We start from the raw sequence: 25,614 nt of genomic DNA on the forward strand, positions 1-25,614 counted from the left end.
TTCCAAAGCATCCTGTTGTCACGCTAAATGCATATGACTAATATTAGAGTTGATTGTTTCTGTGGCATTGCATTATAAATTCCATAGAAGTGGAACTGTGCGTGTCTTACTGTCTTTGCATGCTCAGCACTTAATACTTTGTCACCACTGGATCTTAAATAGAGAGAATAACTTGAACTGTTACAAAAGTGTTAGAAACAGAGAAAGATAGCCATTATGTCTATTTGGAGAACTGGAAGATTCAAACTGAATTTATGATAAGTGGAGATAGAAAGGCTATGACTGGGAATGTAGGAAGATAAAGGTGTAATAATAAACAGGAATAGTGACCAAGATATATTATTAAAGAAAATAAATGTAGAAGATAAATATTTACTGAATTCTGATTGATAGGTATGATTTCTATATCATATGCTAACATTTCAACCTAAAAATAATAGTTTTGAAATTCACATTATCATTAGAAATGTTCAGTTACCAAATATGTATCTTTGGGCAAATGAACTTTGTTATTGAGTAGAGGATTATTTATTTATTTATGTTATTTTTATTTTTGTAGAGACAGGGTTGTTTTGTAGAAAGTAGGCTGTTTTGCTCAGGCTGGTCTCAAACTCCTGGCCTCAAGCTATCCTCCCTCCTTGGCGTCCCAGTGTGCTGAGGTTACAGACATGAACCAGAGTTCCTGGCCTAGGATTCTTAATCTTAGCAGATTCTTCATAGAATCATTGCTATTATGTCAATGTCATTGTTAAAATTTCATAAAACGAATGATTTAACGTGTAAATATGCAGTATGCTGTTTGGCATGCAAAAATTACCCAATATAGCTTAATTATTACTAAAATGATTACATTATCACCATGTATACTATCAGGATCTAAAAGTTTATTCTTTTTTCATTTCAATACTGCCTTAAAACAAAAGAAAATATATTAAATATATTATCTTCCACATAAAGAGCCATTCTCAATCCTCCATTCAGTCCCATGTAAAAAAGAAATAATGAGTTTAAGTTTTTATACTAAAACTCTTCCTCCTAGTCAGTCTTGAGCAAATCATTTATCTTATAAGTGTTTGCCAACTTTAGACTTTAAGTGAAGATAATTATACTTATTTGTTTTCATCTTATAGAGACATTCTAAGGTTAAATACACCTTGTACTTTGTATCCTCAGGTGCAAGTATAGTCAAGAAGCAGGATGCCATTTGCTACTAGGCAATCATGTATTCTCAAGGTCTTCTAACATAGGTATTTGGTGGTGAAGAGTTAATTATACTCTATTCCATCTGGAATCCCTGGGGCCTTATAATATTCAGAAAACAGTTCCCAGTGAAAGAGATTGGTTAGATCATTATCTTCCTTCTTGACAGCACAAACAACTCTGATTCATAATAAATCTTCTTGCTTGTTTTGCAGTCTAAATGAAACATATTTCAAAAGTAAAACATATATCTTTGTTAAAAATGTAATTTTGTATACATGTGTTTGTGTATCTGTATTAATTTATTTTGTCTTTGTTTCTGTAATAATACTGTGTTCCTGTCACCATGCTTTTATCATGATGATATGGTTTTATCTGAAATTTTAAATTGGAGATTGAAATATCGACAATATCTAACTGTTTATTATAAAACAATTAGCAAAAAGTTTTCTATTTTGTAAAATAACAAGTAGGTCGGGGTTGAACCAAGCATGGTGGCATGTGTCTATAGTCTCAGCTACTTGAGAGGCTGAAGTGGAAAGATGAAATAAGCCCAGGAGTTTGAGGCTGCAGTGAGCTATGGTTGTGCCACTGCACTGTAGCCTGCATGACAGAGCGAGACACTCCCTGTCTCAAAAAAATATATATATAGGTAGGGGTTAGATAAATGCAGAAATTACCATTTATTGAGCATCTACTATGGATCTGGGAGCAGGTTTTCGCAAGGACTTTCCATGTGTGATTTTTGGATAATTTGTGTAGATTGTATAGATTTTCTTTGCCATAATGTCATTATCATTAAAATGGGAATAATTTTATGTTCCATTTTATTGAAGAGTTGTGACTATGAAATGAGTAAAACATTTGGAACAATCCCTGACACATAGCAATGATCAATAAAATATTAACAGTAATAATAATTATTATTCTTATTAAGGTTTATTTGGCTTTTCCCCTGAAAGATAAAAAAAATATTAATCAAGATCTTTTTATGGAGTCAAAGAAAGTCTTTGTTTGGGATGTTCAGAAAGGATGAAGATATAACTGTATCTTCATATTTTGTTAAATGAGAGGTTAAAACTTCAACTTTAAATTCCATTATTGTACAGATTGATAAACTTGAAAATTTAAAAACTTTACCACTTCTCAGCATCATGATTCAAACCCTAAAGACAAAAAAGAACCACATAATAGAAAATATATTGGTTATATGAAAAATTACAAGAATCTCAAACCAGTTATACATATGTAGTAGAGATGGGGTCTCACTATGTTGCCCAAGCTAGTTTTAAACTCCTAGGTTCAAGCAGACCTCCCACCTCGACCTCCCAAAGTGCTGGGATTACAGGTGTAAGCCACTGCTCCTGGCCAGTTTTTAATATTTTAAGACAGGTATCATTACCATTACTAGATGTCTTTTTTAAATGTTTCATAAAATTCACTGAAGTCATCTAGGCTTTGTGAATTCTCTTTCAAGAGTATTTTGTTATATGTGTAATGGTTATAGGACTATTCAGGTATTTTATTTCATTTTGTATGAGTTTGGTAGCATGTGGTTTTTGAGGAATTGGCCATTCTTTCTAAATTGTCAAATTTACTAGCATAAAGTTTACAGACTTTTCTTCTTATGCTTTCACTGGTTGTAGAATCTGTGGTTATATTTCTTATTTTATTGCTGATTTTAGCAATGTAGCTCATTTGTTTTCCCATCTTTGTCAGTCTTTGTAGAGGTTTATTAATGTTATTAATCTTTTTTTGAGAACTAGCTTTTGCTTTCATTAATTTTCTCCATTGCTTTCCTGTATCCAGTTTAATTTAATTGTTTTTATTTTTATTTTTTACTTTATTCTGCTTACTTTAAGCTTATTTCATTTTGCTGAACTGAGAAGAAAATTTTTAAATATTGGGCCAAAATCCAGAAAGAGCAGAATTCAAGAGAGTTAAACCTTGCTATTCCAATGAAGACATTTCTTGATTTCTCAGAAGTTACCTGAGACGTGGACCAGAACATTTCCAAGTCTTCTGGCTTACGAGGCTAAGGTAGGTGTCAGCAAAGGGAGCAGAAGGAGGTCTTTTATGATGCTGTACTTTTACTGGACCCTGAAGACATTAGACCTAAAAATAAGTGAAAATTTCTTTTCTCTTTTCTTTTTCTTTCCCTTTGTTCCCTTGAAAATGGTAGCATGACAAGGGGCTAAGGAGTTTCAGAGGCCTAGCAGACAGTGGCATGCCTGGGGAATGTGAAAGTGGCAGTGAGATCAGAGGTCTGATACAGAGCAGGACATAGAAGGTGATCCGCCTGATCAGGTAATTAGTTATATACAAAAGGGGAATTACCTGGCTGAGGTAGGATTTCTCCACTCCAAAGTTACTCTTCTCCTCATACTATACTCCTTGCCCTTTATAAGAAAGTCCCGATATGAATCTCACACTTAAGGAATGGCAAGGGGAACTATACATAAGTAGGTGAAATTCTTCTGTATGGTATATTTATTTACCACATTTAATTATTTAATCATTTATTTATATCAACATGGACGCTTGTTTATTTTATGCTGTCAGCTATAGTCCCATACTACTTTATTTATTCGTTGCTCAAGTTGAATTCTTAGGTATTTTAACCATATGAATGAACTTTATGGGATGGCTCCAATTATGAGCAATTACCACACCCATAAGTGCTAACTGAGTACTTCCTAGTGTTGACAGAATGTCTATTTGCTGTCACTATAACAGAACACCATAAACTGGAATTTATAAAATCCAGAAGTTTGTTTGGCTCAGTTTGGGAAACTGAAAAGTCCAAGAGCATGCCATTGGCATCTGGTGAGGTCCTTTTTGCTGCAACATAACATAAAAGGCATCACATGTGAGACAGTAAGAGCCAGAGAGGACTCACTTTGGTAACAAAGTCTCTCTGGCAGTAATGAACCCACTCCTGGGATAGTGACACCAATCCATTCATGAGTGCAGAGCTCTCATTAATCAATTAATCCATTTATGAGGGCAGATTAACTGAGTTTTCAATACATAAACTTTTGGGGAACACATTCAAATGATAACACATGGTATTAATCAGTCAGTCAACAAAGCTTTAAAAAGTGTTTCTCTGAATTTATCTGGGCCTGAAGCCATTGTTCTAGAGATATAATTATTAGGAAATATTAAGCAATGAGGTAAAAAATTCTGTAGCTTTCTTGGAAGCACAGAACCAAAGCTACATTGGCCACCCCTATGTATTTTGCCACGTGATGCCGTCCAAGGTTTTCATCATCTCCAGTCTGTATGGACTGTAAGCCCAGCTCCAGGATGATGCCAAGAATCTAAAGGGGTTGAAGTTTCTATGTGAAATTGAAGCTAGATCCCAGCCCTATTACTTCTCCAAAGAAGATACAGAAGTTTCTGGGCAAGCTTTGGAAAGATGTAATTGGTCCAAATTTTATTCAGGCTAAACTGGAATATGTTGTTCCACTAAGGACTGATGTCAGAAAGATACGTAGGTTTATTATTGCTTACTTACATCAATTATAATGTGGGCAACATCAACTATGAGTCTTACAAAATGCATGCTAAAAAAGTTATTGGACATTATAATGTGAAATTTTAAAAATTATGACTAAATGGGCACATAAAAAATGTATAACAATTGTTTTCAGGGATTGATTCTAATTCCCCCGGTAAACACTGTCCTCAACAATATCTTAATATTTTCCAAGACTCTTCAATTTTTGTATAATGAATAACTATGTTAAACATTAAAAAAAAAAAGCTTTGATTCTGAAAAACTATAACTATTGAACAGGGTGCTCAGAAATCCATGGATTTTTCTCCAAAAAGTAAGAAAATAAATTATCTGGATTTCTACCCAGATTTGGCCTTTTAATCTATTGTAGTCTAGATAAGCGTTCTACTGAAGACCCAAGGTAAATATGTAATGATCCTGCGTCTCCTCTATGTTAGTGAAAGGAAGCATTGACTAAACATATTACAGAAAAAGAATACAATTTTAAAAATAGAAGATGTTTTAAATAAAAAACAATAAAAAATTTTAATTCTTTTTTCTTCTGTTTTTGTTATATTTTACTGCCAAATATCTTATTCTTTAAAACTTATTTTACAACATTTACATTTGTTGGATTACATATAGGACAGAAGGAACCCTAAAGCATAAATATTTCAAACTAGCTGAAGATAAATAACACTCATTGGAATTATTTTTGGATGTTTGAAAATCAGTTGTGTTATGTTGAAAAATTGGAGTTAGACTAAGGTAAATTTAAAATTAACTCATTTTGTAGAAAGTAAAAGAAAATGGGCCGGGCGCGGTGGCTCACGCCTGTAATCCTAGCACTTTGGGAGGCCGAGGCGGGTGGATCACGAGGTCAGGAGATCGAGACCATCCTGGCTAACACGGTGAAAACCCGTCTCTACTAAAAATACAAAAAAATTAGCCAGGCGTGGTGGTGACCGCCGGTAGTCCCAGCTACTCCAAAGGCTGAGGCAGGAGAATGGCATGAACCTGGGAGGTGGAACTTGCAGTAAGCGGAGATCGCGCCACTGCACTCCAGCCTGGGAGAAAAAGTGAGACTCCATCTCAAAAAAAAAAAAACAGAAAAAAAAAGAAAGTAAAAGAAAATAAGGAAGGAAATCATAGCTATAGTTATGCCCCCGATTTATATATTATTTCATTCTTTCTTCTAGAGTCTTCAAAGTTCATGCACCATTTTTATTATATACTAATGTCCTACTAAATGGAAAATCAATCACAAAAGTAATTTGAAATGCTTGTTTATTTTTAATACAACTCTAACAAGATGAATAATCTGTGTTACTACATCATTCCCATAGGTTATAGTTGTGCATGATATTTATAAAAAATAAAAAAGAAGAAGAGGAAGCAAAAGAAAAAGAAAACAAAATTTAAGAGATGATAGTAGAAAAAAAAAAGTTTCTTATTTCTCATATATATGTACAGCTCAATAAACATGTTACCTGGGCCAGGCATGGTGGCTCACGCCTGTAATCCCAGTATTTTGGGAGGCTGGTGTGGGAAGATCACTTGAGCTCAAGGGCTTCAGACCAGCCTGGACACTATAGTAAGCCCTTGTCTATACAAAAAATAAAAATAAAATTAGTTGAGCATGGTGGTGTGTGCCTGTTGTTGCAGCTACTTGGGAGGCTTGAGCCCAGGAATTCAAGACCAGCCTGGACAATGTAGTAAGACCTCATCTCTACAAAAAAACATAAAAAAAAATTAGCCAAGCATGGTTGTACATGGTTGTAGTCCTAGCTACTTGGGAGGCTGAGATGGGAGGATCAATTGAGTCAAGGAGGTCAAGGCTGCAATCAGCCATGATTGTGCCACTGTCCTCCAGCCTAGGCAACAGAGTGAGACTCTGTCTCAAAAAAAAAGAAATGTTAAACAAAAATTTAAAAAGAAAATGTCAACATAATCCATGATTATGTCTTTTCTAGCAATCTAAAGTAAGAAAAAGTGGAGAATAATGAAAAGAAATCTTTAATATCAGATATGTTAAGTAAAGAAAGACCTTCTTAGATCTCAGTTCGAAACTTCAGTGTAGATTCCTTCATTTGCTGCTCATAATGTTTATCAAATTTTTCATTCAGGGCTACTGTAAAGTGATTTTTCCAGTCTCCTGTAATTCCTGTAACAAAAAAGAAAGTGCAATAAATATTAAGTCTTCAAAAAAGAATCATTAGATTTGCTAATTTCATCACTTTCATTAACACCTAATCAAATATTATACTTGTAATTCTCAATTGTAGGAATCAAATGTATACCATTAATGATATACTTTTTTGGGCTTACAAAGATGGATTTGTCCTAATTGGTTTAAAAAAACACGTTTAATTCTCTGATTCTTTCTTCTTATGCCATTTACTTTATTTTTCTTCTGAAGTTTCATCTCAGTTGTTGGGGCTCCCAGGATAGGATCCATGTTTTACCCACTCTCAAGGTGTTAAATATCATCTTAATGCTGATAGCACTAAAATCCAGACTTATGGTTTATATATAATGGCCTACATGACTTTGCCACCTGAAAAATGTCCAAATTTTCCAAATTCAATTAGTTCAAAAATAAATTCATTTTATTCCTTAGCATATTGTGTTTTCTCCATTTACATTTTAATGACCTGTGTAGTGTCAACACCAGGTATCTACACATAAGCCTGGATGTTATTCTCTTAACCACAACATTTAATTCATTATTTATATTCAGGCTTTCTTTATATCTACTGCCTCTTAAACACTTCTGCTACTGCCAGCCAGAGAGTGTTTCTCATCTGGGTAATTACAATAGTCCAGCAGGCTTTTTCCTGTTTTGCTTTCCAACATACTTCCAACACTCACCTTGCAGAAGGAATTCATCTTCTCTTTTTTTTTTTTTTTTCTTTTTTTTTGAGACAGAGTCTTGCTCTGTCACCCAGGCTGGAGTGCAGTGCAGCTATCTCTGCTCACTGCAAGATCCACCTCCCAGGTTCACACCATTCTCCTGCCTCAGCCTCCCAAGTAGCTGGGACTACAGGCGCCCGCCACCACGCCTGGCTAATTTTTTGTATTTTTAGTAGAGACAGGGTTTCACGGTGTTAGCCAGAATGGTCTCAATCTCCTGACCTCGTGATCCACCCGTCTCGGCCTCCCAAAGTGCTGAGATTACAGGTGTGAGCCACCACGCCCGGCCCACCTTCTTTTTTAAACTATTCAAGAGTTCACTTGCCCTCTTGCTCAAGGAGCTCTAAACTTTCCCACTGCAATAAGCCAAAAACCAGAAGACAGAAGATGTGTATCCTAAAAAAATCAGATAGGTTCTGAGGGTACAGCAGCAAGTCACCGTTTGCAAGTAAGACAACCGTTTTAAGTCCTCTGTAATGTTTATATGTAGAATTTTGAAAAAGGAAACATATAATCAAAAGAGTACATAATTAAAATATAGTTTGAGAACTGAATCTCTTTTCAGTGGATCCCTGTTCTGTTTTGTTTTTTTCCCCAGTGCCAGGTTTGTTATTTTACAAATTCCCTGACTCTCTCACTGACAGTATGTTTCAAAGAGCAAGATTTGATTTCGTTCTGTTTGTTTCTGCTTCCTCATGTATAAATAGACTGGTGTCCCAGTGCTCTGAATATCTGAATATCTTACATGCCTTTAAATTTGTTAACTGGCTATATCTCATTAGGCTGTGTCTCCCCCCAAATAGAATTTTTTTCTCCTTATATGTTGATATTTTTTGCTAAACAGAGCTGTATTCGAATTTCTATTTTTTGCCACTTACCCTTGAAAGGTGTTTGCCACTTGTTAAAAAAAAGTTGACGAACTATTCTAAACTTATTTCTTCAACTCAGAAAGAGAGAGGAATAAAATCTTTCTGCAGAATTTCTGGTTAGAACTTAAAGGAACTATATGATATATGTTGTAACACTGAGGCACATAGGCTTGGTAAATTACAGCTAGTAGGGTGTGATATTTTTCCAATGCTGAGATTGAGGTGTCTGCTAGTTATTTTAACATAATATAATGCATATACTAAATAATCAACATGTAATTGCAATATAATAGAAGTGTAACTTAAAGAGTGTATTCAAATATGAGAGACTGCTGAAGAAAACTTAAGCTGGGTTCATAGGCATTAAAATACCTCACTAGATTTTTGCCTATAACCATGTCACCTTGTGACTTCCTCTAGTATCGAGGCAAACCACATTTTTCTCACCCTTTCTCATGAAGGGTGACAATTTCTGGTTCATAATTTCATCTGGCAGTGTTGTGTAATTTGTGGATGGATTGTTCTTCATCTCTTGGAACGAAGTATGATGTATAATCCTGTCCACAAGCTCCTCTGATGGCTTCCTCTCCAGGAAATGTATCAATTTTATCACCTCTTTTCTGATATCCTAGGGAGAGAAAATGTTTTGAGAACTAAATTGCTAAAATTGCTAAAACTGAATAGATCACTATCTAAACAAAAGAGAAAAAATAAACCTTTCTCTTTTCTCCTACTGATATTGGAATTAGATTTCTAATGAGAAAAAAACACTTTTGGGGGAATTTTATAAAAGCTGTTTTAAGTATAATTTTCCTCATCCATAAAAGGTTTATAAAAGATACTTTAAGATTATTCAGAAAACTAAATGAGATGTTTGTGAATGCTTATTATAGTCCTTGATGCATAATCACACTTGATAGATGTTATCTATGAAAACAAACATCATACTCAAAACCTAAAGTCCCCTGTGAAAAATCAGGTTTGGGGCATAAAAATATACAGGCAATTTTCATTTTTCTCCTAATTTATTGGTGTAATTAGTGAGAAACAAAGAAACAAGAAAGATTAAGAAAAGGTGTAAAAATCAAATACTCACAATGCAACATCAGTTGTCTATACACCATAGCTACAAACATCCCCATATCTGTGCCACTCCTATAATATACACCATTATTCAGCTATATCTCTCAGTGCAACTATTTGCAATACTAACCGCAATGTGTATTCAAGTGCACATTTCTCTCTATGCCAATCAAATGCTGTTTCTAAATTCTCTGCTCAATAAATTGTAGTTTGCCTTTTTGATTTCAGCTTATCTACCAATTTATTTAGGATAGTATCCTTGGCTATTCTAATTTTGGATAGATGACCCTGTTTTGCTCCCATAATTGTTTAAATAAATCTAATTTACCACATGTGTATTTTTGTAATGTTTTATTTACTTGTCTATCTTACTCAAAAGAGAAGTGGGGATAGTTAATAAGTACAAAAATAGAGCTAGATAGAATGATTTAGTATTTGATAGCATATCATGGTGACTATAGCCGACAATAATTTATTGTACATTTTAAAATAATTAAAAACTATCATTGGAATGTTTGTAACATGAAGAAATGATAAATGCTTTAGGTGATGAATACTTCATTTACCTTGATGTGATTATTACGCATGGTGGCCTATATAAAAATATGGCATGTACCCCATAAATATATACACCTACTATATACCCATAAAAATTAAAAATTGAAATTAAAAAAAGATGATGCTTCAAGACACAAGAAAAAAGATTATATGTATATATGGGTGTAAAATAGGCATCTCACATGTATGTGTATATATATATAATATATACACAAAATCTTATTTTATATATACAGATATATGTGTATATATATAGTGATAATGTCTTGTTTTCTTTCTACTAGATACATTGTAGAAACAAATAAAAATTAATTTGTATATTCTTAGCCTTATTAATTCAAATATAGAGGAAACCTAAACATGGCTATTATTGACCAAAATAGTGAGTAAGTAGACATGGACAATTTGAAACGGAGGAAGAGAGTTGGAGTAACTATTTAATTTTGTGTGTATTTCAAATTCACTGTCATTAATAGTCTAATTACAGAACACAGTATTGGATAATATAATAAATTGTAGATCATGACTGCTTTTCTTATTCAAATTTGATCTAGTGTTAAACTCTATAAATACATAATTTAATTTATGAAATATTATTTATGATTTTATTTTAAATAAATGCTCACCAAAAACAGCTCTAAAATTACTGAAATACCATAAAGGATTTTAAAGGTTATTCAAATATATGAATAAGACATGGATATCAATTGCTTTTTTGGTGATAGTAAAGGATAAGAAAATAGAGAAAATTTCTCACCTCTAAATAAAGAAACTCATTATGTTTTCTATGTTTTAAAAATTATGAGATATATGTATATATCTCATTTAAAGAGGAAAACTATATACAGCACCTACTACCTACTACTTAACTTATGGAATAGAACATTCACAGTTTTCTTAGGTTTTTTTTTCTTTTGAGTTCCCTTCACCTCTACTCCCATCCCACAAAAACAAAACAATTTTAAAAAAAAAAGAAAGAAAGAAAAGAAAAGGAAAAAAACTGCTAATTTCAAATTATTATCTGCTCTACTTTATAGTTTTCAAACTTAGGTATGAATCTCTAGACAACATACAGTTTGATTTTACCTAACTGATGTGTGTTTTTAAAGTGTATTTCCTTTCATTATAATATAATATCTAATTGTAATACAATAAAATACATTATATATGGATTCTTTGGTATATGTATATCTGGGTTGTTTTCAATTTTTGCAGTTATTAAGAATGCTACTATGAAAATTATTGAATATCTAACCTAATGTACACAAGCCAGAGTTTTTCTAGAGCATACGTCTAAGAGTAGAATTTCAGGGTCTTAAGCTATGTGCATGTTTGCCTTTGCTAGATAATGACAAGTTGTTTCCAGTGTTTGTATCTTTCCACACTACGATCAACAGTGTGTTACTTTTCACTGATTCACATTCTAATATTTGTTATTGTCAGATATTTAAATTGTTATCAGTGTAGTGGGTGTAAAACAGGTATCTCATAGTGATTTTTATTTTGAATTACGCTAACAATAAAGCTGAAGAAAAATTAGATGATGAGAAACTTTTAAGGCCATAAAAAATTTGTGCATTGATATTTTAGCATTCTCTTTACACTCTTCTTCTGGAAGTTTGAGTTGATATCTGTGAGACATTATCACTGCATCTTATATACCAAAAACATTTTTATTTTTAAAATGCTAATACTTAGTAAGAGCCATTACTTTTCATCAAATAGCCTATTTATCTCACTGTGCTACATTCTACAGAAGTTCCTTAGCTCCATCTTTTACTTCAATAATTCACTATGTAGCCATGTCTAACCTATTATTGAACCCATCTCTTAATTTTTCATATTTTTTAAATTATTTTTAGAAATTCTATTTGACTATTTTTTTTCAAATCTGCTCTGTCAATTTTAATAGCTTTTGTTTCTTTGTAATTTTTAAAATTTCATCTTTTATTTATTTAAACATATTAAGCATGGTTATTTTATAGAACCTATCTAACAATTGCAACATCTCTACATTTGCAGACCAGTTAATTGCTTGCCCATGTTGATTCCTTGGGTGTGAATATCTGTGTGTGTGTGTGTGTGTGTGTGTGTGTGTCTGTGTGCATGTTATTGTTTCATGAAGTCAAGATCTTTCAAATTTTTTCTTTGAAATTTTTGAGACTTGCGGTTTAAAATGTATTTATTTTCAGAATATTTTTATTTGCTAGCTTCAAATCTACACTAAAGTATCTGTATTATTTTGGTCCTTTCCTTTTAAAAATTTACGAGATGGCTGTCATCATTTACTTAAAGGAATATTTTTGTATCCAGAGTATTTTCAAATGCTAACATCTTAGAAATTACCAAGTTGCTTATGTGTTCCCAGTTCCTCACCTCTTTCAGGTCTTCATAGAAAAGAAACAGTACACGTGGACTCTTTCCCTTTTCCCACCAAGATTTTACATGTTTATACCAGGAACCATAAGGAACTAAAATTAGAGAGAAAAACAGTGTAAAAGTGGTGTAATCTCTAAAACTGCTTGAAAACTAGTGTTCAAGCAACAATAGCAACAAATAAATATAAATAGATGATCATGAAATTAGAATAGATCAGCTGTATATCTTAAGCAAAGTTCTCTGCAGCAAGAGAGGCAAAGTATGTTAAATAATCTATGTATGGAAAAATAGTATGAATTTTATCATATAACGTAGTTTATGACAGAAAAACAGGGAAAGTTCTCTCATCAATTTGATTTAAAGCTTATGAGAAAATTGTTGAAACTGGTGTGTGTGTGTGTGTGTGTGTAGAATCGAATTGTTAGTGAAGGGAGTTGACTTAGTGAAACTATCAGTGGTCTGACAGTCAGAAGAATATAGTTCCGGTCCCAAATTTACCATTTACAAACTAGATTTGGCAACTAAAACTAGTAACTATATGAGTATTTATTACATTGTTAGTTTACATGGGAAGGAGTGTTCTCCTAGGTACCCTTAGTGTCATTCTCACTCCAGGAAATTAGATTTTAGAAATGATGTAATATAACCAAATGCTGTCTCTTCCTTTTTCTTTCTCTTCCCTCACTCATAGTAAAAATGTTTCATAAAATATAAAGCTGACAAAATAATATAATGTTGTGTAAGTCAAAAGGTTCTGTTTTGCCTGAAGTCATTATATACCTCCTCTGTTCTTTGACTCCATTAGGGAATTTTTCTTTACAGAAAACGTTCTACAGTGAAATTTATAGTGATCTTATTTCTCCCTTTGTAGTGATGCAAAATTATATTTCTCTGCCCTACAGTGGAGATCTTGACAATCTTAAGACATATATATTACTCATTATGCTTTAGCAAAAATTTTCCCAAAATGTAGCAACAAACACAAAGCACATATACCCTATTTGTCTTGAGTCAATATTATCATCTGTGGATATGAAAACACATTATTATTTTTCTTTATAATTGTTACTACATGATCAGAATGGCCTTCTTTAGTGAATACTAGACTATCCTGCACCTTTTCTTCCTCAAATCTAAACACTTTAGTAAAAGTGTTTAATAAAAACAAAAAATTTTCCAGAATATCTGCTCAAGTAACTCTTAACAAATTTGAGAAACCTGGTTAAAATATTCAGATTGCACTCTGGGTAGAATGAGGAAGAGTTTTGTAGATAGTCAAACTTCTTTGTGAATTCCATATTCATATAGAACCTGGCCATTTTATGGGAAATAAGTGAACATTCTCTCTTCTCTAATCTCTCCCCAACGCATTGTTCAATAGAGTTGTAATAATATGGTGTAAAATATTTTTTTCTACTAAAAAGAGACAAGGCAGAAAATCAGACACTGAGTCTCAATCTTGGAGAGTAAAATTACTACCCCCAGCCCCCAAACATACTTCTATATATTTATTTTTAGGTGTTGGACCAGAGTGCTCAGATTCTGCAATTCGCCATCTACATCTGGACACAGTATGCTTGCTCTAAACCTCCAGGCACCTTTAGAATTTCTGTGTTTTAACTATGAATCACGGAAGAAAACATACCAGAACAGATAAAAACTTCTACTCGGAGATGGCATTTGTCTTATATCACCTTGAGAAAAATTCAGTGTAAAGAAGCTATTCCTACCCTGTCCTTGCATGAATTTCTCCACAAACTCTGGAAAGGATCCAGGATTTGGATGACCAGCCACCATTAGAAAGAAATAATAAAAGGAAACAGCCACATCCTTTGCATTCCGGCAAAGATAGATTATCTAAGAGGATGAAATTGTATATTAAACCACTTAACATTTTTTTCAAACAGTCTTATCAAGATTTTTTAAAAAAGGATTTACGTTTTCAAATATAAACATAATACCTGCACAAAACATGTACAATTATTTATAAAGACATCTTCGATAACCTGAGGTGACAGTGGTTTTTGTAGTGTTGTTCTGTTTGTTCTCACTACAAACAGAATAACATTATTATGCCATTTTCACACATAATACCTCATTTGAGTGTTGTAAATTTTATCAATATAAATTAAGTCAGTTACATTATTTATTATTCTCAATGTATAAGTGAAGAGATTAAGCTGAAATTTAGTGATAATATAGCATTGAGAGTAAATCAATGAAAGTAAACCATTTGGCATATCATTCAGTCAACTATACAGTGCTCTGGTCTTTATACTACACCATCACTCTACATAATTAAAAAAAATAGTTCTGAGGTCTCTTCACTTTCAATATTACAGGAAAAAAACATGCTTATGAGATTCTGTTTAGATGCATGTTGATCTCATTGAAAATATAACCTCTGCTAACACCTTGTTAGTTTCCATTTTACATGCAGAAGAAATACCAATGAATTAGTTTTCAGAAAACTGTGGTTTTAGTTTCTAGTTTTGGCACTAAGAAAAAACAGTACCAGTAATTTTTGTCCTAAATGTTTTCTTTACTAAACAAATGATTTGTGTTAGATCATCTGTGGCCTACTGTAGGTCTGATACCCAATGTTACACGAAAAGATCTGTGAAAGTAAAGTCCAGTATCCTTATGGGCTTCTACTTAGGCCCTCAGGCACCTAAACAATGTCATGAAAGGATGCTGTTGAGTATCCACTGTCTATGGAATACGAATAACTAAAGCTACTAAATTGTCTTACTGATGACATTTTCTAACAATTTTGTAGAAATCTAGCTTATTCTTAGATGTACAGCTCTCGTTTTATAGCCCTCTTGTAAAAGCCTCTAAAAACTGCAGAATAAAAGTGAACATTTTTCATATAAAATCCATCATTAGCCATATTGAACTTTTCCAATCTTACTTATAACTCTTCCTAGTTCTTTTCATCTTTTAGCTGAATGGAACCCTTTGCCACTGTACGCATTAATTTACTTCAGAATTTTCACCCCTTGTCTTCTTTGTTCTAGTCTCTCTTTCTTGAATGTTTTCTGTTTCTCAAAATGCTATCCGTATTTTGTAGCTTGCCTTCAGGTCCTCCATGAGGCTTTTTATTTTCCCAGATAGAAAAAAAGAGAGATCTCTCTTTCCCTAAACTTCTATTAGTTTATATTCTTTATTCTGGCAGATCTTATTCAATATCCCAAACTTTTTACTGTACATGCTTATTTTTCTGTCCTCAAGGGAAAATAGCTCTTTCCTGAAGATACGACTTGCACTGCATCTCTCTTGAGTCAAAGTTACCAGTTTCCCAATGATTCACTTGTGATTGTAATCTGTCTTAAAAATTCTGCACTTTAAAGACCCCTATTCTTTTTGTTGCCATTGCTTTTGGTGTTTTAGACATGAATTCCTTGCAAAGCCAAAATTGACAAATGGGATCTAATTAAACTAAAGAGCTTCTGCACAGCAAAAGAAACTACCATCAAAGTGAACAGGCAACCTACAGAATGGGAGAAAATGTTTGCAATCTACTCATCTGACAAAGGGCTAATATCCAGAATCTACAAAGAACTCAAACAAATTTACAAGAAAAAAACAAACAACCCCATCAAAAAGTGGATGAAGGATATGAACAGACACTTCTCAAGAGACGACATTTATGCAGCCAACAGACACATGAAAAAATGCTCAGCCTCACTGGCCATCAGAGAAATGCAAATCAAAACCATAATGAGACACCATCTCACACCAGTTAGAATGGCGATCATTAAAAAGTCAGGAAACAACAGGTGCTGGAGAGGATGTGGAGAAATAGGAACACTTTGACACTGTTGGTGGGACTGTAAACTAGTTCAACCCTTGTGGAAGTCAGTGTGGCGATCCCTCAGGGATCTAGAACTAGAAATACCATTTGACCCAGCCATTCCATTATTGGGTATATACCCAAAGGATTATAAATCATGCTGCTATAAAGACACATGCACATGTATGTTTATTGCAGCACTATTCACAATAGCAAAGACTTGGAACCAACTCAAATATCCAACAATGATAGACTGGATTAAGAAAATGTGGCACATATACACCATGGAATACTATGCAGCCATAAAAAAGAATGAGTTCATGTCCTTTGTAGGGACATGGATGAAACTGGAAACCATCATTCTCAGCAAACTATCTCAAGAACAGAAAACCAAACACCTCATGTTCTCACTCATAGGTGGGAATTGAACAATGAGAACACCTGGACACAAGAAGGGGAACATCACACACTGGGGCCTGTTGTGGCGTGGGGAGAGCGGGGAGGGATAGGATTAGAAGATATACCTAATGTAAATGACGAGTTAATGGGTGCAGCACACCAACATGGCACATGTATACACATGTAACAAACCTGCACATTGTGCACATGTACCCTAAAACTTGAAGTATAAAAAAAGACCCCTATTCTATTTCTATGATACTTAACTAACTAATCTGTACCTCTCCTATCTGATGCCATTTCTAAGCTTGTGGCCATTCCCTTGCTTTAACTGAAGATTTGAACACCTGCCTCATGGTTTCACTCTCCATTCAAATTCTTTTATCATTCTGTGTAATTTTATTGTTGGTATGTGTGATCTACTTGATTCTCTAAGTTCATGTAGTCATTGATCATTACTTCTATGTTACTTCAGACTTTTGTAACCACTTTTGTAACCAAATACTGAATCTTGCCTTCACCATAAAGGTTTCACTTTTGAAGAATTATCCTGAGCCATAATCTTTTCTTCCAAAAAATCCCGCTTCTTCCTTCTTCCCCATCAGTTATTCCACATACCTCTCCTACAATCAAACCAATGGCTCAAATCCATTGGCCTCAGTGATTTATATTATCTACTAGCCTGTTACTTTTTGTCACTTTCTTCTCTTTATCACTTATAGTTTCTGCTCCATCATTCCAAATATCCTGTATCTATTTGCATAAAGGATATTTACAAATATCCTGTATCTATTTGTTTTATTTTGTTGTTGTTGTTTCTCTGTAAATCACCCTGGAAATACTCCAAACATGAATCCCTCCAACTATCTCCTAGTCTTTGATAAACTCTGAAAAATAAGCAGCTTTGTGAAGGCTTGGACTGTTATAAATGTATGGTACCTGTTTCCATTTGAGAAATAAGGAGTTAACAGCAAGTCCACCACTATCCTCCAAAGGAAAAAAGTGTCTTGGTCAAATCTCTTAAAAAATAATAATGGCATATCTCCTGGAAAGTACATAACTGGTCTTTACTAATGAGACAGCCCTTATGCATGGAATGACTTCAGCAGGATGTATATGGTCTATCTAGGATTGTTAATGATAAAAACAAACTAACCTGGCAATCTTTGATTTTTGTCTGTAGATCTCCAGGAAATGTCAAATATGCCATGTAACAGATTACAAAATGGAAATATTTAATGACTGGGATATATCCCCTTTTTGTTAGCGATGACTGCAAGTAATACTGTAAGATCTTGAAGAACAGCACTGGTAAGAGAAAGGTCTTGAAGAACAGAATTGGTGGTCTCAGACTTCATGTTTTCCCTGTATTTTGAGGTCATGTATAATATTATTTTTAAAGAGCAAAACTGATAGTGTAAACCATCAGCTTAATATGTCTATTACTCCTCATTACCATTAAAATGGCAGAGTCCAAACATCTTAACTTGACTTTCAATATTTCTTCTAATCCGTTCCTAGCTAATCTCCCTTTACTTATTTAACCAATATGTACACTTAATCTTCCAGCCAAACTGAACTGATTTCAGATGCCCCCTCAGATCATCTCTGAATTATCATCACTCCTATACATCATTCAAATATCAGCTGAGATGTTGCTCCTGGATGCCTTCCCTACCCCCAGTGTCTGAGTTAGAATTCTCTCTCTTACTTGACCTATGGTACTTTTTGTCTTGTCTGTTAACCTGTCCTTTTTCTCAAATGGACTATGTGTCCATGAAGACAAGCTTGCATGTGTCTTACTGTTATGTCCCTAACACATAATAGGCACTCAATACATAGTTATTATATGACAGTTATCTGACCTATCCTTTTATGGTTCATTTGCATGCCTAACAACACCAAGCACAGTATTTTGCAAAGGGAGGATATTCAATGCAATTAGTAATAACAACAAATACAAAAGTAGCTACCATTATTGTTTACAATATGCTAGGAATTATGTGAAGCACTTTATAAGCGTTATCATGTAATCCTTATAACAATTCCATGAAAAAGATGTTATTATTATCTTTCTTCTACAGATGTAAAAACTTAGGCTTAGGGAGTGTAACTGGACTTTTTAGAACCACATCTGGCAAAAGACAGAGTTGGAATTAAAATATAGACTCTCTGACAATATTGACTGTATTTATTCCACAATTGTTAAATGTCTATAGATTCAATGAAAGAATAAATAAACAAGTGTGTATAACTGATGAGATCATTCTATCATTTCTTGGAGTTGGATGAAGTTTTGAGAACACTTAACTCTGGTTACCTTACAATTCTTTTCCCAAAATGAGGCAGGAAGAAGTTCAGGTGGCAAATGAGTCTTCACAATTCTTGGAGAATTCATCTCATCTAATTGTTTTACTCCTGATTTTTAAAAAAGTAAAGGTTAGGCAACTTCAAAAATTATAACTATTTATGTGGATTTATATAGATACTTATAAAATAGAAGTAACTCTAAGATTCTATATTGTAATTAGATTGTATGTAACATGAAGTATAAATTCTTGAAGGAATGGACACCCCATTTTCCATGGTGTAATTATTATGCATTGCATGCCTATATCACAACATCTCATGTGCCCCATTAATATTTACATCTAATATATATCCACAAAAATTAAAAATTAAAAGATTCTATATTGTGTTCATAATAATACTTACTATGAAAGAAAGAAATATAGATAGAGAAAATTATGTAGAAAAATATAAAATGAAATAAAATTTCATCACCTGAGAGAAATCATTCATATTTTGGCAAGCAACCTTCTATACAAATCTACTTATATTCTCAAATTTACAGCCATCCCAATACCATGCACACAGATGAACGTTTTGATAGCTTCTAATTGTCTTTTTCTCTCAAAATATTATATTTAAACTGCAATTTCAAGAAACATCCAAAAAATTTTAATGATTTTATAGTGTTATTATACAACCTTTATTCTTTTGTTGATTAGCATCTAGGTTGTGTCCAATTTTCCACAATATTAAAAGAATCTGTGGTAAATATACTTTTGCATATATCATTGAAAAATTTATGGGTATTTTTCTCAATATTTAAAATATCATCACATTTAGCCCACAGAGAAATAAATGTTTACATATTACTAAACTCTGCTGAAGGCATATAAGAATTGTCCTTATTCACTCTATTCCAGACACATGCTGTACACATGCTATGCTGCAAAGCCTGTCAAGATTTAAATTTAAATTTAAATTTATATACTGTCTTATGTAGAAGACCTGATACTAATTGCCATTCTTGCTTATAATCTCGTTGCTTGTACCATGTACATACACATACCTTAGAATATATGCAAATAGTTTTTAAAATCAACTTGAACGTTACCATTCATGAGGTTTTCTTTTCTGCATTCCAGGAAAGGTATTCGATTAAAAATTACATCTTCTTTGCACTTTTCCACATCACCCTCTTTATAGATCATATACACAATTTCACTAACCCAGGTTGTACCTGTAAAAATTAAATAAACCTGAGTCTCCTGCTGACCATGTAGAGTTGATGACATTAGTGCTGGATTTATGGATGGAAAAAGTTGGAAGGTACCAATGCAATACTATTTAAAGGGTGTCTGAATAGCCACAGACTCAGGAAATATTTTCTATAATATTTTATGTTTAGGACACAAAAAGTAACCTCAAGAGATAAAGATAAATATTATAGTAAAGCACACCTGAGACCTGTGTCCAAATTTGTTCATGATGAATTGTGACATTGTGCAAGCTGATAACAGTTTTGGACTTAAATTTTTACATCTAAAAAGTAAGAAGACTTGAATAAGCATGCTTCCAATAAAAAATTTTACTGATGGTATATTACGTCTCATGTTGGGTCCTAGGTCAGAAAACTTAGGAAAGGATAAATCTGGTTCCTGTCCTTAGGGAGCTAAAGGGCTTTTGAAGTCAGTGCCATTGTTCAATAGCTACAATAAATTTTGTTTTTATTAAGATACTATTGTATAATATGGCACAGGGATTTAAATAACTGCAAAGAAGGAATCTATAACACAGTGTTCTGCTGGTACTGTTGTTGCTGCTGACATGATATTTTGACAAGAAATGCCTTTGAGAGGATGTGATCCTTCAGCTTAGCCTTAATAATTACTGGCATAAATTCACCACTTGTGGGAGGTAAGAAACAGTTCTACCAGGCAGAAGCCCAGTCTCTCTTTTTAATCTAAAGTTGGTACTTAAGAATGTTGTAGTGGTTAGGAAAATAATTGGAAATAGACTATAAGACCTAAATCAAAGGGTCTATCTGAAGAGAGGAGTTGGGGCTCAGGCAAGCAGATAGCAAGCCTTGTAGTTCATACTAAAGAGTCCAAGTTATTTTTATAAAAATCATGGAAAGGTACTGACATATATTAAGCAGAAGAGCAAGATTATCAGGATTGCATTTTAGAAGAATTTCTCTAGTGCCAGAATAAACACGGTAGTGGAGGAAGGATCAACAAAAAGGGAGACAAGAGACCTGTTAAGAGGCTGACTGTGAGACCTATCTACCAGACTAAATGACCAAAACATTTTGACTGATTACAAATGCCAGATGAATAAGCAAGAGGGATTGAATCTAGAATAGCTCACGGGTTTCCTCTTCAGATGACTGGTATTGTGCTTCCATTTATTCCAATAGGGAAGAAAATAAAGAAGCAGATTTAGAGTCAAGATAACCAAGGGCATACTTAGTGTGTTTGGCTTTATTTTTAAGTGGTAAATGGAACAACCAGATGAAGAAATATGAATTCGGACTAGTCTAATTTCTAAAAGCCTATAGTTGTAAAACTCCAGAACTATGCTTAAAAATGGAGTTTTGTAGATAGACTTAAAGAGCTGGTGAGCTGAAAGAGAGTTTTAGAGTATCTGTAAAAAGTGGTGGTCATACTCTGTATATACAACAACATTAATGACACAAGGTAAACAGTTGGTAGTTTCAAATTTTCATTATGGGATGAATACAGGTTCATTAGTACATATTATGTAAGTTTCTAACTGTGCTCAACAACATCCATTTGTCAATGTGCTATTCAAGTTATAGGTAAAAATTGTGGTCATGGAATAGAGCTACTTTTTCTATGTCCATATCAAAACTACTGCATCTGTTCTTAATATAGAGAATGAGTGTGTACGACATGAACACCTTGATATTTACCATTTACAGTGTGTTTATTATTTTTAAGTGAAAAAAGAACAACAAAGAGATTTACCAGATTTAGGGTAGGTGGCAATGACAAGATCATCTGGTCTTGCCTGGAATGCTTCCACATTATCCCAATATTTGACAAAATCTTTATACATTAGAATCCCATGGACTTCTTCAAAATTTTCATAATAGTCAAGTTCAGAATTCATTGTGGTACACTGAAAAAAAACTCTGCGTTATACTTTGTATGTACTTAACAATATTTCATCATTAACAACTATGTATATAACAGAACCCTCCTACATATCTAGCACTTCTTAGTTGTTGCACATAGGGGACAAAAACATAGTAAAGTTGCATATCAAATAGTTTTGATACATAGAGAGTTTTTAACCTTATTAGAAAGATGTCTAACACATAAAAGAATAGGAAAGCACAAGTGATTATGACGTAAAATGCTTAAAACTAAATAAAAATGTGGATATACTCAATTATATTTATTCTGTGATAAATAAAAACCACAGAGCCTTCAATTTCTTTCAAAATTGCTGGGGCATATAAAAAGACAAAGAGGTCCAGAATTACAGTATTTTAGCAAATTATCCAATTATGTATATGTCAAATAACAATAAAGATCATTACATTTGATTATTATTGCCGGGTATCTAAGTCAGAGATTTTTGATTTCCTGAATATGTATCATTTTTTAAAAATAAACCAAATGCTTGGTGAATGTATTTAAAAGAAAAGAAGATGAAATTAATGACACTGTAATGGTTATATCGAAGAAATTGAATCTCGAGAGTATAAAGGATTCCTCTGTGACCTTTAAAATTACTTTTTTCCCCATTTGATCAATAAGGTAGTGGATACTCCCATTGAATGACTTGGCTAAAAATGATAAGGTTAAGCAAGATGGTTATCATTTCCTAATTCATCTCCTGATCCCATGACAATATATTTCATGTTCAAGGTTATTAACAGAATTTTTAATTAGGCATACTCTCTTTCATTAGCTTTCAAATTCCTTTAGTATCTTGTGTTTTCAACCGCCAAACTTAGCTTATTTCAAGTTTCTGACATAGCTTCCCAACACATTTTGTCTTTCCTGACATTAGCCTTTCTAGATCTTCCTCCTGTTCACATTTGCCCAAGAACCTGCCTGATAAGTTCTTCTACACGCATAAATTGCCCTAGCCCTTAGGACAATCTCAACTTTTAAAAAACCTTCCTCTACATCATATCAGATGTAATGTCACCAAAAATATGAGATTTCTATTTCCAAAATGCAAATTAGCCTTATCAATAAATCACTTGTTCCCCAAGCCTTCTCCTTAGTCTTAGAAAATAGATCTTTCACTAGAAGAAATGTGTATAAAATGCACCACGATTTGTCCTGCCTATTGGTTTGCTTACTCATGTGAATTACTTTCTTGGTGTTCAGCCAAGTTTGTAAGAATTGGCTTATAGTCAGCTGGGAGTGGTAGATTTATCATTAAGTGGTTGGCTGACTTCCAGCTACCCCTTCATAGTCAATTTTGGTCTGAGAGGCAAAGTAGGCAGCATGTAATAAAATATCTTTTCTCATTCTATTCCTTTTGGTAAATTGTCTCATATTACAATGTATGGATTTACTTCCTATGTGATCCCCATTTTCTCAAAAGACCTATTTCAGTTAGAAATTGTCAATTTTGTATCCTAAGGATGTAGGTCAGTTGTTCAGAAATAAACATCAATAAAAATTGTTAAAATTGTGACTTATAAATTCAATTAAACTCAGAAAGTGTTTTTCCTTCCCTCTCTCCTTCCTCTCTTTCTTCCTTCCTTTCTGCATACTCCCCTCCTGCATCTTCCAACCTGCCTTTTATCCGGCAAATATTCCCTGTGTGAATGCCTACCCTGTTCCTAGGCCCTGTAGTCAGTGCTAGAATACTATGGTGGATATAGATACATAGGGTTCTCATAGTCCCTACTTTCTTAAATTTACCTGTATGAGGGCAAAGTGACTTTTGTACATGTTTCTATCCCAGTCTCCAGCACTATGACACAAAGTAGATGTTCAGAAATATTTGTTAAGTTCACTTATTAGATCAAGGAGCTCTCTAGTTTCTACTAAGTAAGGATTCACAGATTTAAAAGGCAATATATGTCAATGACCTACATATTAATTATTTACCAAGGACTTTGGATTTCTGTCATATTTATCTGAAGTTTCTTACATGAAAGTAATGCCCCTATTTGCAAGACCCCTTATCACAGGAACACAAAACTAAAAGTCAATCTCTATTCTACCTCCTTCTACACTGCTTGCTTTATTTTCTCATTGGTAAAATGGAGAACATGTCCAGGATTCAGCACTTTTAAGATATCAATGCTACTGTAATTTTACATTAAAGCAATATGCAACAAAATACTACATAAATGTAAAATATTATTTTTAACAACAAATTATTTTAAAAGGTCTTAAATGCTTTACATCATTAATTAAAGTATCAATGAAGACTTTGGTCTTTGTGTATTTTATTTTTAAGAGCTTTGTAATATATAATTTGCATTCTATATTTTATATATCTAAAATCTAAGTATTGATATTAATAATATAAAAGTACAACCTGTTTAGTTGATCCTGTGAAAGAAATTGATGTAGTTTAGATCTCTTCAAATACCAAGGCAGACCTTAAGCTGCAAAAAAGGATGAGAACCACTTCTGCATTTGGAATGTTTCTGGTGAATTTATATCCTGAATGCCAGAGAAGGAGGTGGAGATTAATTTGGGGGCTTGGCTTCATGAAGTCCATGATGCAATAGTTAGTGTAGATATAAATACATACCTGCAGCTTCAGTAACCACACAAAGTCATGTTCATTCATGGAGATGTAGAAATATCCTGCTGTTATTTTTTTAATTATTTGGCTCATATTCAAATTCCCAAATCTGCCGTCAGGGGTTGGGGAAGAAGGAGGGAGAAAAGGAAAAGATGAGAAAGAAGAGGCCTGGGAAGAGAGACTGGGAAGGGAGAATCCCTTATTCACTCATTGACAAATAATAGCATGACTATGGTTAACTTTCAAAAGAATAAACTTATTTGAGTGAAGAAAGAGAAGTCAATGAGGAAAGAAATAAGACAGCAAGGACCCTCAATCAGACCTAGCTCAGTTTACTAAGACCTGCCAAAGAAGTCATTGGGTTGTCTCCTAACATGTTAATTGGAAAACACCTATTTAAACTCTTTGCCTTTAACTCTTAAGCAGACCTGAAAATTTTAAAAAGCAGATGACAGCTAAAGAAAGAATGCAAACATCACTCACCTTTCGATTATTATTTTAGAAACCTGACTTCTCTCTGCTCCCAATCACAAAACAGCATACTGTGAATTTTTCAGGTAACGATAGCTACCAACACTTGGAATTTACACAAGAGAATTAGAAAAATAAATGGCCAAGGGTTTGTGGAATCTACAAATGCATTACCTTTCTTTTCATTTCTCTGCACCTACTCTGTCACTTAAGAAAATTATCCTTTGCTCCACCCCATCAACACCTCCAACCCTGTTATTTCTTATTTCTCTATTAATTACTGTTAGATTACATTTCCTTTGAGAGACTCACTCTTACAAGACTCTATGTTTCTCTTAGCGACTTTTAAACTTTGAACTTTCTCCTAACTAGTATTTATTTTACTGTGTTGTAAATCAATGTTT

General features: G+C 33.4%; 1 protein-coding gene across 1 annotated transcript; it reads right to left on the minus strand.

The window, feature by feature from the left end:
- Positions 1-5,972: 5,972 nt before the first annotated feature.
- SULT1E1 (sulfotransferase family 1E member 1) lies at positions 5,973-24,623 on the minus strand. Its single transcript, XM_063663149.1, has 8 exons — positions 24,527-24,623; positions 21,979-22,132; positions 20,103-20,228; positions 19,020-19,117; positions 14,235-14,361; positions 12,502-12,596; positions 8,932-9,112; positions 5,973-6,866 (listed from the first exon to the last, which is right to left on the minus strand). The coding sequence occupies exons 2-8, from the start codon at positions 22,121-22,123 to the stop codon at positions 6,754-6,756; spliced, it is 885 nt and encodes a 294-aa protein (XP_063519219.1). The 5' UTR covers positions 22,124-22,132; positions 24,527-24,623; the 3' UTR covers positions 5,973-6,753.
- Between the last annotated feature and the right edge of the window lie 991 nt (positions 24,624-25,614).

This window comes from Pongo pygmaeus, chromosome 3 (assembly GCF_028885625.2).
Source record: "Pongo pygmaeus isolate AG05252 chromosome 3, NHGRI_mPonPyg2-v2.0_pri, whole genome shotgun sequence".
NCBI classification, from domain to species: domain Eukaryota; kingdom Metazoa; phylum Chordata; class Mammalia; order Primates; family Hominidae; genus Pongo; species Pongo pygmaeus.